Source organism: Lepidothrix coronata, unplaced genomic scaffold (genome assembly GCF_001604755.1).
Source record: "Lepidothrix coronata isolate B3197 unplaced genomic scaffold, Lepidothrix_coronata-1.0 Scaffold1, whole genome shotgun sequence".
NCBI classification, from domain to species: Eukaryota; Metazoa; Chordata; class Aves; order Passeriformes; family Pipridae; genus Lepidothrix; species Lepidothrix coronata.
In genome coordinates, this window is record NW_016690181.1 from 9,222,236 (window position 1) to 9,238,093 (window position 15,858).

The 15,858-nt window shown below is 36.7% G+C and overlaps 1 protein-coding gene across 9 annotated transcripts in view; it reads left to right on the top strand.

Moving 5' to 3' along the window:
- Positions 1-15,858, top strand: part of CPT1A (carnitine palmitoyltransferase 1A) — a 35,358-nt gene that overhangs the window by 6,977 nt on the left and 12,523 nt on the right. For 3 of the 9 annotated variants that reach the window (XM_017810513.1, XM_017810491.1, XM_017810506.1), the window contains 9 exons: positions 4,991-5,078; positions 5,212-5,366; positions 6,350-6,489; positions 6,895-7,066; positions 10,203-10,304; positions 10,991-11,128; positions 12,002-12,079; positions 12,746-12,853; positions 13,898-13,985. In XM_017810513.1, coding sequence (XP_017666002.1) covers positions 5,226-5,366; positions 6,350-6,489; positions 6,895-7,066; positions 10,203-10,304; positions 10,991-11,128; positions 12,002-12,079; positions 12,746-12,853; positions 13,898-13,985 — 967 coding nt within the window. In that variant the 5' untranslated portion in view covers positions 4,991-5,078; positions 5,212-5,225. Of the gene's footprint in view, positions 1-4,443; positions 4,536-4,932; positions 5,079-5,211; positions 5,367-6,349; positions 6,490-6,894; positions 7,067-10,202; positions 10,305-10,990; positions 11,129-12,001; positions 12,080-12,745; positions 12,854-13,897; positions 13,986-15,858 lie in introns of all 9 variants that reach the window. The other 6 variants (XM_017810550.1, XM_017810499.1, XM_017810522.1 and 3 more) reach the window with 4 other exon arrangements.

The following is a 15,858-nucleotide window of genomic DNA, read 5'->3' on the forward strand; positions in this document are numbered from 1 at the left end:
CTTTTTATTTAGTATCTGATATGAAATCAACAGATTTGAGCATAAACAGTTATTTACTGATTTGTATAGAACAAAATGCCTTTGTATTTTTGGGTTTTTTTAGGAGAGTAGAAAATACAGATTTCCATAATGATAGCTTACACAGCTGAGAGAAAATATTTGGTCACTGTCTCAGCACAAACACAGCGCAGATGTCTTAATGTTTTAGTACTGGCTCTGATTTCACTAAGTCTGTCCTCAGACTCTTGGAATTCAGTGATCTATCCTAAAGTGTCAAATTATTTTGTCAAATAAACATACAAAATAAACTTTTTGAGTGTCTGTTTTCTACCAAAAGCTGTAGCAAGCTCACCTTCTGAAGGGAGATCTTATCTGTGGGCAGTAAAATACTGGATAAAACTTCAACGTTTTCAATTTTTAAACAGGTTTCAGAGTTGAAGTGTTTTACGAGAACTTGTGAGAACTCCAGAATTATTTTCCAGTTCTCTGTGGCTGCTTTTAGCATTCAAACAGTAACTCTTACTGCTTTGCATGTTAATAGAAATAGATTCCCTCCCTGCCCCGCTTTTCTCTTTGAAATAAACTGTTTTGGGGTCAGACCAAGAGTTTGGGGTACTTGCTAAACTAAGGAGGTTTTCCAAGACCTTCTTAGTTTAAGGTGTCTAGCTTTAAATGGGAATTTTAATACAGTTTTTAAGTATGTTTGCTAATTAAAATTGGGTTTAATGTACTTTCATCTGATATTTCTCTCCACTTCCCATCTTGAAAGCTTCCTTAAGCAATTTAACTTTAAATGATTTAGTATCATATTTCTCAACAGTCTCTATTTCTTTTTGAAACCTGAGTGCTAAGCTAAAATTTTAACTTTAATTTTATGAATGAACGAAAAATTCTTCAGGGGCAGGCTTCTGTTGTGGTTTGGCTGTTTACTTCTAAGCTTGCCTCGTAGGAACTTGGCAGGAGTCAGAAGGCAGAGTCCATGTGATAAGATGCTTCTCATTGCTTTATTGGTGGTACCTTGCACCTCCATGAAGTTATGAGGACTTCCAGGTAATTGGGAATTCAGAATTGCCATTATACAGGTAATTCTGAATTCAGAGCTGCCATCATACATGTACTGCTGCAAGTCTACCCACCATCTATGAACACAGTGTTTTGGGTGCCAAAGATGTCTGTTTGAGAGCTCTGACAGTATGAAACCTGTGTGTGGTGGTATGTAGCAGAGTACTCAGAGAAACTGTACGCAGCAGCCATTGCTTTTTGAAGAAAACTGTCAGTCCTTGGTTGTCAGAGTAGAATAATTGGAGACAATTGTTTTGTGAACTTGGTTTGGTCACTGACAGTTGTATGCCCTGCATATAAAAGCTAATCTATAAATAGATGTTAAAAATCTGTGAGGACAGGGTCAAACTAAATTGCCGAGGTAACTTGCAAGTGAGAGTCATAGAATTAAGTCTGTCATCAAGGTTTTAGCTATTCTGGATCACGTGAGTAAGACTTCTCTCCACTTTTCCTCCCTGTTAACTTACTTCCTTTCCAGGAAAAGGAGCTATAGATGTGAAAACTACATTTAAATAATATGTGTCTTTCCATTGGATGTTTGAACTTCTGACATGGGGAAACAGCAGGGTTCTCTCTGTTCCAGAGGAAGAGGAAATGGGGGGGAAAAGTGGATTGCATGAGGCAAGCAATGTATGGGAAGCAAGTGTTTAGGATGAATTCTGTGATAAGAGGTGACATCCCCTTAAAGCAGAGGAGTTGCTTTTTATGAAGTATAGGTGGTGACTTAACTCTTTTTTAGCCCTATTATTTTATCCATATAAAGCTTATGAAATCTACAGAAACACAAGAAGATTCATACTCAGTAGCATTTCCAAAAGTAACCACTTCAGAAATTAATACCTAGTTTTGTGCAGTGTAGCATAATACATTGAACTGCTGTATCGTGGCTTGGTGTTTTTTAAGACACGCATGGTAATTCTTTCACTGTCTTTTAGACATTGTGTTCTGTATTGTGTGATTCAGAGAGACATTACCAACCAGGAGTAACTTCTTGCATGCCTGACTTAAATGGAAGCATCCTGCACATGGGGCCTTTCTTAGCTTCAGATTTCCCAGAGTTGAGGCTCTTATCTCCTTCTGTGACTGTAGGAACACGTAAGCCCTAACACAGACAGTTCAGTGTCATAATGTCCTGAAGTCATAAGGTCTGTCAGTTAAACGTCAGGCTTTGTAGTATAAATGTCCTGAAACTGCAAAAACAGCAGCCTGAGGATGCTTTATGCATAGGAGGTGTAGCAGCATAGTTTTTCAGACCATCACGACTTAAGCTTTCTAGTGTGCTTTGTGTTTTCTTGACTTAAAAGTGACATCTAACATAGCAGTACTTGCTTACAACAATGGAAAAAAAATTGTGCTAAGTTTTGTTTGGCTCAAGCAGAGGTATGAAAAAGGAAGAGGAGAAACATCTGCAGATGTTACAGCATGTTTGAATTGAAGTAAAACCAGATAAGAGCAAGGAACAGGCAGCTTTCTTCTTTAAATAAACAGGAAAAAAAACCCAAACGATCAATAAACCAAATTTTAAGGGACAAGTGTGTGGGTTTTGAAGATATATTAATATTACTGGAGTACACTGAAAGGAATGAAAATAACCATTTCAGATTGCTTTTAGAAATAATTGTGCTGGATTTTTTTTTTTCCTCTTTGAGTAAGACTTGGCCAAACTGCTAAGAAAGTCAAAAGCTGTTGTTTACGGCTCTCTGCTGGGAACGAGGTCAATTAGCGTATGCCATACAGAAATATGTTGCAGATTAAAATGCCTGAAGTTAGAAGAAGCCATTGTTTCAGTGTGTTTTAGCTGATTGATGTGGGTGCTGCCTTAGGAACAGTGGCAAGTCAAGTTTAAAAGTCTAAGGCATGCGCCTCCGGCCTGTGCCCTTTTACCTACTTTCCTTGCAAGCACGTGGCAGTGGAGGAATGCAGCAGAGGGGAAGTGTACAGCGGCTTATGATTAAACTCCCCTTGAAGGAGGAAAACAAGTGTTCAGAGAAAGGGACTTCAGGAAGCCTTTGGTATTCAGCCATCGTAATTCAGGGCGCTCTTAAAGGCTTATGGTTTTCTTAAGTAAAGAAAAAGAATATGAAAAGAAACAGGCCGTTTTATTGTTTCACATCCTAAGGTCAAGCAGTACAGTCCTAGAACTGGACTGTATTTGTTTACTGGATTTGGGATTAATTCTTGCTGGATTAATATTTTTTCATTTGGGAATGAGGAATATTTTCCTTACTGAAGCATGTTTAATTTTATGAGCATGCTAAATTTTAATTCATTAAAATGTCAGGTTAATTTTTCACAATTAATGCTATTTATAGTATTTTTATGTCTTCAACAGTAAAAAAGCATGTGCCTAAAAATGAGAGTTCCTGAAATTCTTTCCTTTCAGAAACAGAGAGGAGATTAATTACAAATTTCCAAGCCGAAAAGTCAGAGGGGAGGTGAAGGGTAAGAAAACTAGTAGATCTGGTACTTAAGACACTGGCATTCTAAAATACAAAATTCCATCCATGAGTGAACTGCAGAACCTGTTGGCCCTTCTTGAGACAAATCCAGGTGCCTGATTCTCTGTATGTGGATATGGTTGGGGTCTTTTGTTTGTGTTTGTTGGGGTTTTTTTGATCCTAGTCTTAATAGTACTGCTAAGCATATGGTAAATTCTTAACTTTGAATACTTTCCCCTTTCGCAACCCCTGTTGAGCCCAGGTTATACCATGTATTACTGCTGCCTGTCTCTGTTTTATTGCTCTGTTGCAGTCTTGGTCTCACCATCAGCTGGTGCTGAACAATTTAAATGAATGAATGGACAGCTGACTTTGACTTCCTCATGCAGCAGGGCCCATATAAGTAGTTGTTAGTGACTGAGTCATTAAGTACTACAAATTGCAGTTGTTACTAGGGCATACAGGGCTTGTTTTAAAGCTTTCTAAACAGGTCTTCAAAGCTGATTTGAGTTCTTTGTTTCCTAATCAGATGCTGTATGCGCATAGATCAAATTACATACTATCTGTAGGATACTATGAGCTTTAGCTACCCCTCTGGAAACAGAGGAGCCTGATTCCCTCAGAACACGGCTTCTAAAACTTGAGCAGTGGCTGATGGATTTGGGAGATCTGTGAATTACCATCAGCCACTGTAGCAGTAGTTGTATTGCAGAGGTGGATCATTGCAGATAGGCACTTTAAATATTGCAGTCCCTGCCTGTTGGTCAGCAACCTTACTAGATGATGTGTAGCAGCACTTAATTTGTTCATATTTGCCTAGTACTCCTTCTCTTTTATTTATTATGCATTTTTTTCCTAAGCCTACTGTTACTGCTGCATTCCAAGTATTTATGTTCCCTACTTGTCTACTCATACACTTTTGCACCCGTTCTTTGTGTTTCAGAGGACTTTGACATAGTAGAAAATTTACAGACTAGAGGAGCAGCACCGCAGTCATAATAAACTGCTTTTGAAGTGTCCAGCTAAACTGCACTGGTTAGTCCTCACATACCATTCAATAGAGGATGATAGTCTATCAGAATTTCCTCTACTCTGCGTAATTTTGATTTTTGCAGTTATGTGCCAGTCAGAGCTCAGAGCCATAGGGACTATATAGTGTCTTATTGGTGTGAGTAATCAGCTTGAAATTAAGATATGAAAAAAAATTCAGTGAAAGATATGGCCAGAAGCAGCTCTGATTTGCTAGCTGAGGCGAAAACTTTAGATATCTTTTGTTTCAAAAGGATGAAAAAAACCCATTTGCTGAATCGCTTTTATCATTAAGAGGGAGATGCTCTGTAGCCGTGATATGCTTTTTCCAAATATTATGGCTTTTTCTGCTCTGCTCTGATATTTATTTTTTTTTTGTATTGTGTATATGCTCGATATTCAGCTTGCTGCGGTGCTGCCAAAATGCTGGAGTTACAGGAGTGTTTTGCTTCCATTTTCAGCTGTGGTGGATAGAAGAGGTACCTTAATTAACAAACCGGACGGTCAGACCGAAGTGCAAGCACAGTCTGTAAGGAAGAGGCAAGTACGGTATGTAAATTTTTCCTACTTGGAAATCTTCCCCAAAACTACGGTGTAGAATATATCTTTCTAGAAATGGGCTAGCTTCTAGTTTTGTTGAATGAGAAGGAAGTATTTATTTTTTAACTTTGTTTTTTGACAGAACTCCCTGTGAAAATGGCGGAAGCTCATCAGGCAGTAGCTTTTCAATTTACAGTAACTCCAGATGGGATTGACCTGCGAATGAGCCATGAGGCACTCAAACAAATTTACCTATCTGGTGTCTATTCATGGAAGAAAAAGTTCATCAGATTCAAGGTATGCCAAATTACTCAAATCCACTAAACCTGAGGGTTATTTAATGCTTTATAGATTTATTGGAGTTTTGTTAGGCAAAACTTTTTTTTTTTCTTTATGGCAAATGAAGTTCCTCATTGGGAAAGACTTGTGTAGGTTTTAGTTAATACAAGGGATACTGAAGAAAATAGCACTGAGTAATGCTGTAAAGACTGAAAGAGTACATGCTTCCACAGAATACATCAAAAACAAGATGAAACATGTAGGAATTAATAATAGCTTTAATTGACTTCATTCTCTTCATAACGCATCACGTAATTATATATTCTTTTAGCTTAAGTCAAAAATACAACTAATTGTGATTTTTTTTATGTCATATCTCTTAGAGGTACAAGACTACACTCTTTATTTTGGCAAAGAATATATAAAATCAAATTTGCAAATTAAGGAAAAGGTTTGCTGTTTTCAAAAAGTTGCCTGAGCGTCTGTCTTGTACAACTTATGCTATGTAGTATTGTTTCCAATGAGGTATTTGATATAAATCCTTGTGAACTTACTGTTTTGTTCATGAGATTATAAATGCTACTAACAAAACAAATACTTATCAATCTACATAAGCTACAGGCTATCTTCAACATCTCTTTCAAAAACATAAGCATATTAACAACAGTCTTTTATATGAAAATTACAATTTTCATATAAAACTAGCTATGAGGAGGACCATTTAAATTATAAAAAAAAAAAAAATCTTGATTCTAATTCTCAGTGTCTTGTTTGGTAAGAGAACTTAAAAGTTCCTTTAATTCTTGATATTAATGTGACAATTTTCTGTAGTAGTCAAACTTAACTAAATCCATTCCCTACTCCTGAGATCAGCGTATGTAAGAAAACGTTGGATAAGCTTAACTACTTGTTTAAAACTAAATGACTTAAATGTCTTTTCATGGTAATATGAAGTCAACCACTTTGGTATGAAAAAATTATGTGAAGACTTTTCTTTCCAGAATGGAATTATCACCGGCGTTTATCCTGCTAGCCCATCTAGCTGGCTTATTGTAGTTGTGGGTGTGATGTCAACAATGTATGCCAAAATTGATCCTTCCTTAGGAATTATAGCTAAAATCAACAAAACACTTGATACAACGTAAGTAGACAGAAAAGTTACTTTTCCTCTAAAGAGAAATCGGTTTTATTTGCAGATACTGTTAAAGCTATTCCTGTTTAAAATGTATCAGTTTTGGGATCTATGGTTGTGAGAGGGTAAGCCAAATAAACAGATGTATGAGGGTATGAAATAGGTAGGTTGTTATACCAGTATTACTGCATTGTTTTCTGAGTATTTGGGAAGCACATTTGGCAACTTTTGTGGCCTTTGATCTTGATGCATGAAAAGGTGTTTGGAAAGAAGCTTATGAAAAAAGGGGTAAGCAGGCATAAAGCTTGTGCAATGCCTGCCTGTAGTACCATTAAACTTAGGTTTGCCATATCAGCTTCTCTTTGGAACTTAAACAGACATTAACTGGCATGTGCTGGCTTTTGTTTTAAATAGTGGCTACATGTCAAACCAAACACAGAACATCGTGAGTGGAGTGCTTTTTGGCACTGGGCTTTGGGTTGCCCTTATTGTCACAATGCGCTACTCTCTGAAAATGCTGCTTTCCTATCATGGTTGGATGTTCTCTGAACATGGCAAGCTTACTACAGGCACCAAGTGTTGGATGGTAAGGATATGCTGTCTTCCTGTTTCATCTTAACTTCTGCCTTATTGGTATTCAAAGCCCTAAAAGAAAATCTTGTATTTTTTTCTCTACTTCTGTTTTCTGTGTCATGGGACAGGAGGCTGTTAGGCAGCTATTTCTACTAGTTACTGTCACCCTTCTGGTGCTGTAATTAAACTATTTTTTCTGACCTTATAGAAGGAAGAGTAAACACTTCAAGAATACTTCTAAATTTCCCAATGCCTTGGGACCGTGTGACTGAAATACCTACTTTTTCTCTGTGTGCAAGAATTTGGCCTGCAGCACCAAAGAATCTTGTCTTCACAGAAAGTGCTACCCCAATTCTTTGTTGAAATGTTAGGATTTCTGGTCATCCATTATAAAATTATTCTTATGCTTGAAGAAAATAATACTGAGTGTTCTTTCAATTGATTTACTGGTATGCCTCCAAAACAAGTTAGAGAAGAAGCATAAGGTGGAGGTGGCTTGTTATGCAGTTTTCATATAGGGGTAAGATGAGAGTGCTGTATCTCCTGTGGATTATTGTGGTGCTTTGGAAAAGGATTCTTTAAGGATATGATAGGAAATGTAGATACAGGTGCTGCAAGAGATGAAGTGGGGTTTTGCTGCTTGGTCTAAGTTGTTTCAACTCACTTTTGGCAGTATCATTGTAGAAATAACTGAAGTACCATACTATGATAAAACTAGTCTCTGCAGCCTCAAAAATTAACTGGTGTGCGTTAACCTAGGCACGTGTCGTGATTTACTATGAAATATGTTCAAGGACAGGTATCCAGAATGGTACACTAAAACAGAATTTAATGGTTGTCTGTTACAAATGAAATTTCTAATTGATGGTTTCTCCTGGAAGCGGTATCAGCCTCGTGACTTGAATTTGTACAGTCCAGAGGCTCTGAACGGTAAGGTTTTCTGTCAATTGCTTGAAGCTCTAGCTGCCTTGGTTTTCAGCATGTCCTACGAGATATTTTTAAAGCTCTTAATATTGCCTTATTGAACTTAAAAGAGTATGAACTGTAATGCTACTTACCATGCTTTGTTGCATATCATATTTATAAATTTCTCCTATCATATATGTTGCATATGTATTTTGTTGTGTATTATATATGTTTTAAGAATACAGAATGCTAAAGGTGTATGCTCAGCAGTCTCATCTATACTTACTATGAAAACTTATTTTAAGATCTTATTCTCTCTTTAACTAGACCAAACAAAAGAGAAGACTGATCTTGCTAGTTAAACAGCTCCAACTACCTTAGCTTTCCATATTTTTATAATATTTTTTATAATATGGTTTTCTGTTCAAATAGTTATGCCAGTCAAAAACCTGAGCTCTGATTTCAGTCACAGTACAACATGATTTTTCAGACTGGTTGGAAATCTAGTGACACTTCTAATGAACATATTTCATCTTCTAAAGTCAAATTTCCTGTACCAGTGGTAAGGGGAAAATGGAATTATTAGTTGCGGTTTTAAAAAAATTAAATAAATTATTTTAATTAGTTAAAAAATAGTAATCATCTGTGAACAGATGCAACATATGCTAGAATGACATTATTTACTGTGTCTGTGTATGAAATCAGATGTAATGAAGTGTGTGTGTCTGTCAGATCACTTTAATGGTCTCAAACTTTATAAATTTTCTGCTACAAGTTTGCTTAAGAGGTAAATACCATGAAATCTGTTTGCTGAATTTTGTCAGTTGAGCAGGTATTCTCTGTCTGAAGGTAACTTTAGCCTTTTCTGGCTTAGGAGTTCTGGAATAAAATTGTCTCCAAGTATGGAATTAGATTTTCATATGGAAAGCTGAGCTTTTTCTTTCCCACCTGGTTTCAAATTTATCTTGTCATGAAGCACAAACAGATTTTATTGGGCCGATCACTGTGGTGCATCTGTGTACATCTGATGGCTCTCTCATACAGATCCATTTGCAAGGAGGTCTTTCTTGCTGGTGATACTCTGCAATTCTTAAGAGTTTTGTGCTGCTTGAAATAACCTCCTCTAGAAGTGCTGATCAAGGAAATTGAGAGGGAGGAAACACTCTACATTTTAACTAATAGTTTTGTCAGTTGAACAGGAGACAGAAGGGAGAAGTTTTCGGAATTTAGCAGTGAAATTACGTCCTCTGTTTTCTTCTGTCTTTAGTCTGTTGGCTCATATACAATATATGACATAATATATTGGACCAAGATTTAAAGGTTCCACTGGATTGCTGGAATAATGCTTAACCTCACTTTCATGCTGAAATAGGGTGACACTGTCAAAATCCTTTCATGTGTAACCTAGAACTTGCATGGTTTAGACTTTCAGCCTACTGTGTGCTGCAGCTGAAAAGTAGTTGTAGACAGAAATGCTGCTTCTGTTTTCGGTCTCCTGTGGAACACAGGAGGTGCTGTAACATCTGAAGCTAAGTCATCTCTGGCTTTTTTGTTTTGGGTTGTAACACAAGCACTGAGTATAACGCTGGCATGCTTGCACAATTTTATATGTTCAAATCATGTAGCAGACTAGCAGAGATATACTTATGCTTGAATTAATTCCCTGTGATATCAATCCTATTGTTGATGTTGAGCTATAACTTTGGAAAACATTAAACCATGATACCAAAGCATAATTAGTGGTTTTGAAGGTGGCTATAGTTACCTAGAAACCTTGGCTGAGTGACAGTCTTGATTCCTGTTTTGAAGTGCAGTACAGGTATTTTTGTAGTATCTACTATGTAGTATAGTAAAAGATCAACCGGTAGACTTGTTTTTTTAATCTTTACAGAGGGGAATATATGAAGAAAAGAAGTGCTAAGTAACTGTCTTTATTTTCTACTGAGATCAAGATGTGCCATACATAAAACAGCATTATTGTCTAATGACAAGAAAATTGACTGGAAAGTCAGAAATTACTATAACCATCTTTGTCTTCCACTGACATATTGTTTAACCTTTAGGGAGTTAGTTTCCGTCAATGCCTTTTTTATTTGTGAAACAGTGATAAATATGCTAGTCTCCTAAATTTAGTACAATATAATTTACCACTGAAAAGAACTGAGTTACATTACACTTTTACTCTGTAATTTTTCTTTTGCTGCACCTAATAATTTGTGGTGTTTATTTTTGCTTTTCTTCAGGCCCTTGTAAAACTGTTCTCAGGACGTAAACCCATGTTATACAGTTTCCAGACGTCTTTACCACGATTGCCAGTTCCAGCTGTTAAAGACACAGTCAATAGGGTGTGTACATTCACTGATTTATTTTATTCAGTAACACTGAATCCATATTTAGATGGGGGGGGTTGCCATGTCTTATAGAAGTATTGCATGGCAGTATTAATATTGTGTGATGGATTCAAACTTCTGCATAGAAATTAAAATAAAGGCTGTGACAAACCACTGAAACTGGTGACAGTTTGGAGCCAGTGTAATTCATATTGGATGGCATGAAGTCAGTTGTTGTAAGACTGTGCCACAAAGTGTGATTTCCAGGGTTTTGGAGCATACCACTTTTATTGTCTTCCACAGGTTGAACAGGTAAATGTGTGTGTTATGACACACAGCCTTACAGCAAAGTGTGTAAGTATGACAGTATGTCACAGAAACTGAAGATTTCATTTTTAGAGATGAAAAAAAATCTACCTGTATATCTTCCCCTCTTGAGTGGAAAATATATCTTTAGAAAAGTAACCTCTTCCACTTGTGGTTTGCTGAAAAATGTCTGGAAAAGTATCTTATTTTTTGAAGTTTGCAGCAGACATTTAGAAGAGCATACACTCTTATTTTAGAACTGTAGTATTTGCAGCCTCATGGGTTGAGACTGCAACCATGATAGTGTTTATTTGCTGTTAAAATGCTTTAGTAGGAATGGTGAGAAGCTACTTATTTGTTACTGTACTGATGCTGATTCTTTTCCTGTATTCTAGTATCTGGAATCAGTTCGGCCACTAATGGATGATGAAAAGTTCAGAAGAATGGAGGGTCTGGCCAAAGACTTTGCATTTAATTTGGGACCAAGGCTTCAGTGGTATTTGAAGCTAAAATCCTGGTGGGCCACCAATTATGTGAGTGTATAAATAGAAAGCTCAATTGTTCAAATGACATTATTTGTTCCCTGTTGCCCTTTTTGGCTTAAACTTCATTATTTCTTAAATGCAAAAGAAGGGAATTGAAACTGCCTAATATTTTTGTAAAGTATGTGTGAGACCACCTGATTTTGCACATAAATAATTTGTGTGATTTGGTAAACAGTGTGGTGAATGGAACTTGAAAAAGCGAATCCTTATTTTGTGTTTGTTATTCTGGAGCAGGTGATTTAGCTTTTGCTGTTAGGATGGCTTTTGGGGTCTTTTTATTTACTTGTTGAGCTTGATAACTCAGCAATGGGTCTGGCTACCCAGATAGTTTAGAAGAGTCATTTAGGCCAATTTTGTGATATAGAGCAGCTGAATCATATAGAAGAAAAATGAAGAATTGTAATAATATTGTTGTTGCTCTGTTCTTTCTTTTTTCTTTTTTTTCTTACCAAAAAGAAGACCCAAACCCCAGCATCTTAGTGAGAACTGTAACATAATTCCTTTGTGATATATTATGAAGCATATATCTGTACCCAGTAGCCTAAGCTGTCCTGGCAAAGGCTGCAAAGCATTCAGGAGATCTGATACATTTTAAAATATTGTCTTGAGATCGTGACTTCTTTGGAACCTTATCAGAGAGCTACAGCTGAATTTAACTTAATTCTCTCACTGCTCTTTTTGCTGTTTTCCCTGAAGTTTGACAGAAATTAGGGGGGGGGATTGTCTTTTTTTAAGTAGGGAGGCAAATTAGAAGTTTCCTTCCTGCTTCTGTACGGAATGTTGTCTTGTGGAGCCATTAACCTAAAAACAAACTGTGGAAATTATGAGATTTTACTGCTTTTGTTTTCCTTCCTCCTTCAGGTTAGTGATTGGTGGGAAGAATATATCTACCTTAGAGGACGTGGACCAATTATGGTTAATAGTAACTACTTTGCAATGGTAGGTAAATACTTATAAACACCTTATGTGTCAGGCACTAACATTTCTGCTAGGTGTCTTACTTTGTGATATCCTTCTGCTTAGAAATCCATTGCCATTTAGTATGGAACATTCATTTTCCTTTCTTTAATATAGTCTGCAGCCAATGCCTTCACGTACATTCAGGTACCTTGAGTACTTGAAGTACTTTAAGTACATCTGTCTTAATAACAAACCTAGCACATCTGCCACTTTGGCAAACTCATACAGTAATTACTTACATGTTTTTGTGCTTATTGCAGCAAGCACTCTTTCAAAAGCTCCATGTAAAACTGCATGGGTAACACAATTCAAAGGAGATGTGTGCTCATACGTGCAAATGTCTGTAAAGGAAGTGAAAAAACATGGTCTTGGATCAAGTTTTACGTAGCATTGTCTTTTCTGCTGGAATGATTAACAGCTGTCATGTATGTTTTAATACTGATGCTGTTTATGAAGACAATGACTGCTGAACAAATTCAAGTTTCAAGTCATCAACTCGCTGCATTAGTGCATTCCATATCTTTTGAAACCTTATATATATTTTCCAGAATAAACTTTTAAGAATGTGGATGAAAAGTACTGTCAGTAGTGTTTTTCAAATAAAGTCAGGTAATAATTAACTTATGATTCTTATCTACTTCACAGGACTTCCTTTCTTTACGTCCCACAACTCTGCAGGCAGCTAGAGCTGGTAATGTTATCCATGCCATCCTGCTCTATCGGAAAAAACTGGACAGACAAGAACTCAAGCCAGTACGTATATCAGTTTAAATGGCTTTTGATCTCTTTCCAGTCTCTTTCCAATGACAGGTTGATCACCGTTCAGAATGGGAGAGGAGAGGAATTCTTATTGTTAGAACTATATGTAAGATGTAACTAATTTTTGTGGTCCCATGTCATCTTTGTTATCTCTTCAATTACACGCAGGCACAAAATAGCAACTATCAAAAATACAGGATTCTGTTATGCCAAGTAATTGCAGTATTTGAAGTTAGCATCGTCATTACGCAAAAGACAAATAGAGGCTTGTATTTACCTATGTCAAATATTCTGTATAACTGATATTATTGGTATGTGTTAAGCCTGTAATGGTACTTTTGAGCCACTGAAGGATGAAAAGTCTGTGGTACCATGTGGTGTGAGCACATGAGGTTTTGGGACAAAGGACTGGAGGCCTCTTGATGCCAAGAGTGGGCCAGTGGGAGCTTAAGCATAGATGGTGATAAAATCCTGTGTTGCATTAATTTCTAGGTAGCAAAGATAGGCAAGGTAAATCCCATCCTGAGTTTCTATTATGTCCAGTGGCTGTGTATTGTAGTGAACAAGTGTTGTGGAAACAATTAAGTAGTTTTGTTCAAGGTCATGGCAAGGATGTGATTAGTTGTATGTAACTACAAATCTGAGAAATGTGAACTTTTGTTCCTACACAGCTATAAATAGTTTTAAAATAAGAAATTAAGGGGTAATGAATGCTGCATGTGTAAGTTTTGCATCCAGACCAGCCACTGAGAGGTTTTTTGGATTTCAGATGCTAGCTAGCTTCAGTCATCCCTCCTGAAGAGTGAACTTTTGGTAGGAAGGAAAAGAAATAGTACTACTGGAATGTTCTTGGAATCTTCCACGTGTAGTTCAAGGAAAAAGGATGAACAGGGAGAAAAAAAACAAAACTGAGTTGATGTATTATAAATCTTATTATTCTGCAGCCTGTCTTTAGTCAGATCCTTGTTATTTTCTTTGCTTTTTTAATTTTCTAATTGTATATGCAAAATTACATTTTAATGTACATTTGTGTCACAGATTCTTCTGATGGGATCTACTGTTCCACTTTGTTCAGCTCAGTGGGAAAGGATGTTTAATACTTCCCGTATCCCAGGAGAGGAATCAGGTAAGCAAGCCCAGCCGAGGAAAATAAATACTGTAATGGAGTTCAGGGTTTGGGATCTTTTCTGCCAGAATCCCATTTTTCCACATAAGGATCTGACTGACACAAGTATACATCAAATACTGTTTTCCAAGAATCAGGAAGTAATGAAGTGCTATAGAGTGCTTAGATGTTTTTCGTATGTTACTCGCTCTTATGTTTCAAACTGCCTTTGAGCATGTTGCTCCCACTCAAGTACAGAATTCAAAACAGAGTTTCTAAAGAGACACAGGGATGTGCCCATTCTTTGTCCCACATTTGCTGTACTGTAAGAAGTTGGATAAAGGGGAAAAGTGGCATTGGGTAGTGGATAAAGCAGTAGGTGTGCATGTGTTGGATAATACTTTGCTCTCAGTTCTGCTGCTGCCCTTTGCTAGTTTATTGAGGAATTTTTTTCCAGCTGTGCCTCAGCTTTCTTTATCTGCAAAGTGAAGACAAACACATCCCTGATGTGATTACTCCCTGTCACAAATTAGTAGCTTAAATGGACGAGCAAGGTTTTAAATCTCTATTGGACATCTGTAGTGTATAAGCTATTGTTATTTAGAGTACTTCAAGTACTGAAAGTGCACCCCTTGCCCTTTCCCTATCCTCAATAAAATAAAAGGTATAAATGGTTTGCATTTAGCTTTGGATTTGGTGTTCCTTTAATTTAAAATGAGTTTTGCATAAAAGTGTAGAAGTGGCTCGTTCTAACTAACACCTGATTAAAATACATTCTGTATGTCTTAATGGTTCTCCTCAGTTTCTCCTGATTCAAGTCTTTCAAATTAACCTACAGTCTGTATCATAAAAATTAGCTTATTTTTCTCCTAAGCACTTCACATTTTCTGTTTCACTTTTTTCCATTTTCTTTGTTTCTGTTTTTCTAAAGGACAAACAACTTTGTCATTCTGTATGAATATGTGAGTTACAAGGACATTTTTCTCACATTCTCATGAGTATCTTGATTTCTTGCCCCCTGATTTCAATTTTTCTATGTATATTACAGTTCCTAAAGAAAAAAAAGGAAAAAATTCCATAGCATGACTTCATATTAATTGATGGTAAAATCTTTTTCTGTCACTTGAGCAGTTGTTTCATCTTCATGTTTTTTAGCAAAACATACTATGGGATGAACTACTTCTTCTAAGAAGGAAAGAGCCTTTATGTCTTTCCATTCCCATTTTTTAGTAGGAATTCCATGCAGCATGTTATGTACATCTTCAAATGTACCTAAATGGTTTCTTGGACTAGCAAAACAAAAGGATTTTTTTGTTTTGCAACAAATGTGTATTCCAGGTGCATGAATCTGTATTTAGGCCTATATAAGTAAAGGTGTCTAAAGGTAAGTGCCAGGGCTTAACAACTGTTGTGAAGTCAGTTGTTGATGTAGATGACTGGTGATCTCAGTTTTGCTTTTTACACTCGTGAGGTTGTCTTTTTTAGTATGGACACAAAAGGTACAAGTACTTGCAGTGTCCTGACTCAGGTTGGGATTACTGAAAAATTTACCTCATTAGCTGATTGCTTTGCTGCTTTCCCAGCCCCCCCATCAGGGGGATCTTCTCAATTCACAGCCCATTGTATTAATGCAGTTGACACTTGGAGTGATACTTCTACCAGACCTCTAGTTGGCAGAAATGCAACATGGATAGCCAGAGGCACAATTAGCACAGTGCTGCTTCTGATAAGTAGATTGAGCATACCTACCAAAACCTGATAGTTAACTGAGAACAGCTGAAGTAATGAACTCTTGTTTCTCAGATCTCTCAGAATCATGATTTTTAGGCTCAGCCTTTATTTTTGACATCTTTCTTCACCATCTCAATAATGGGTCTTTTCAGATTCATAGGAA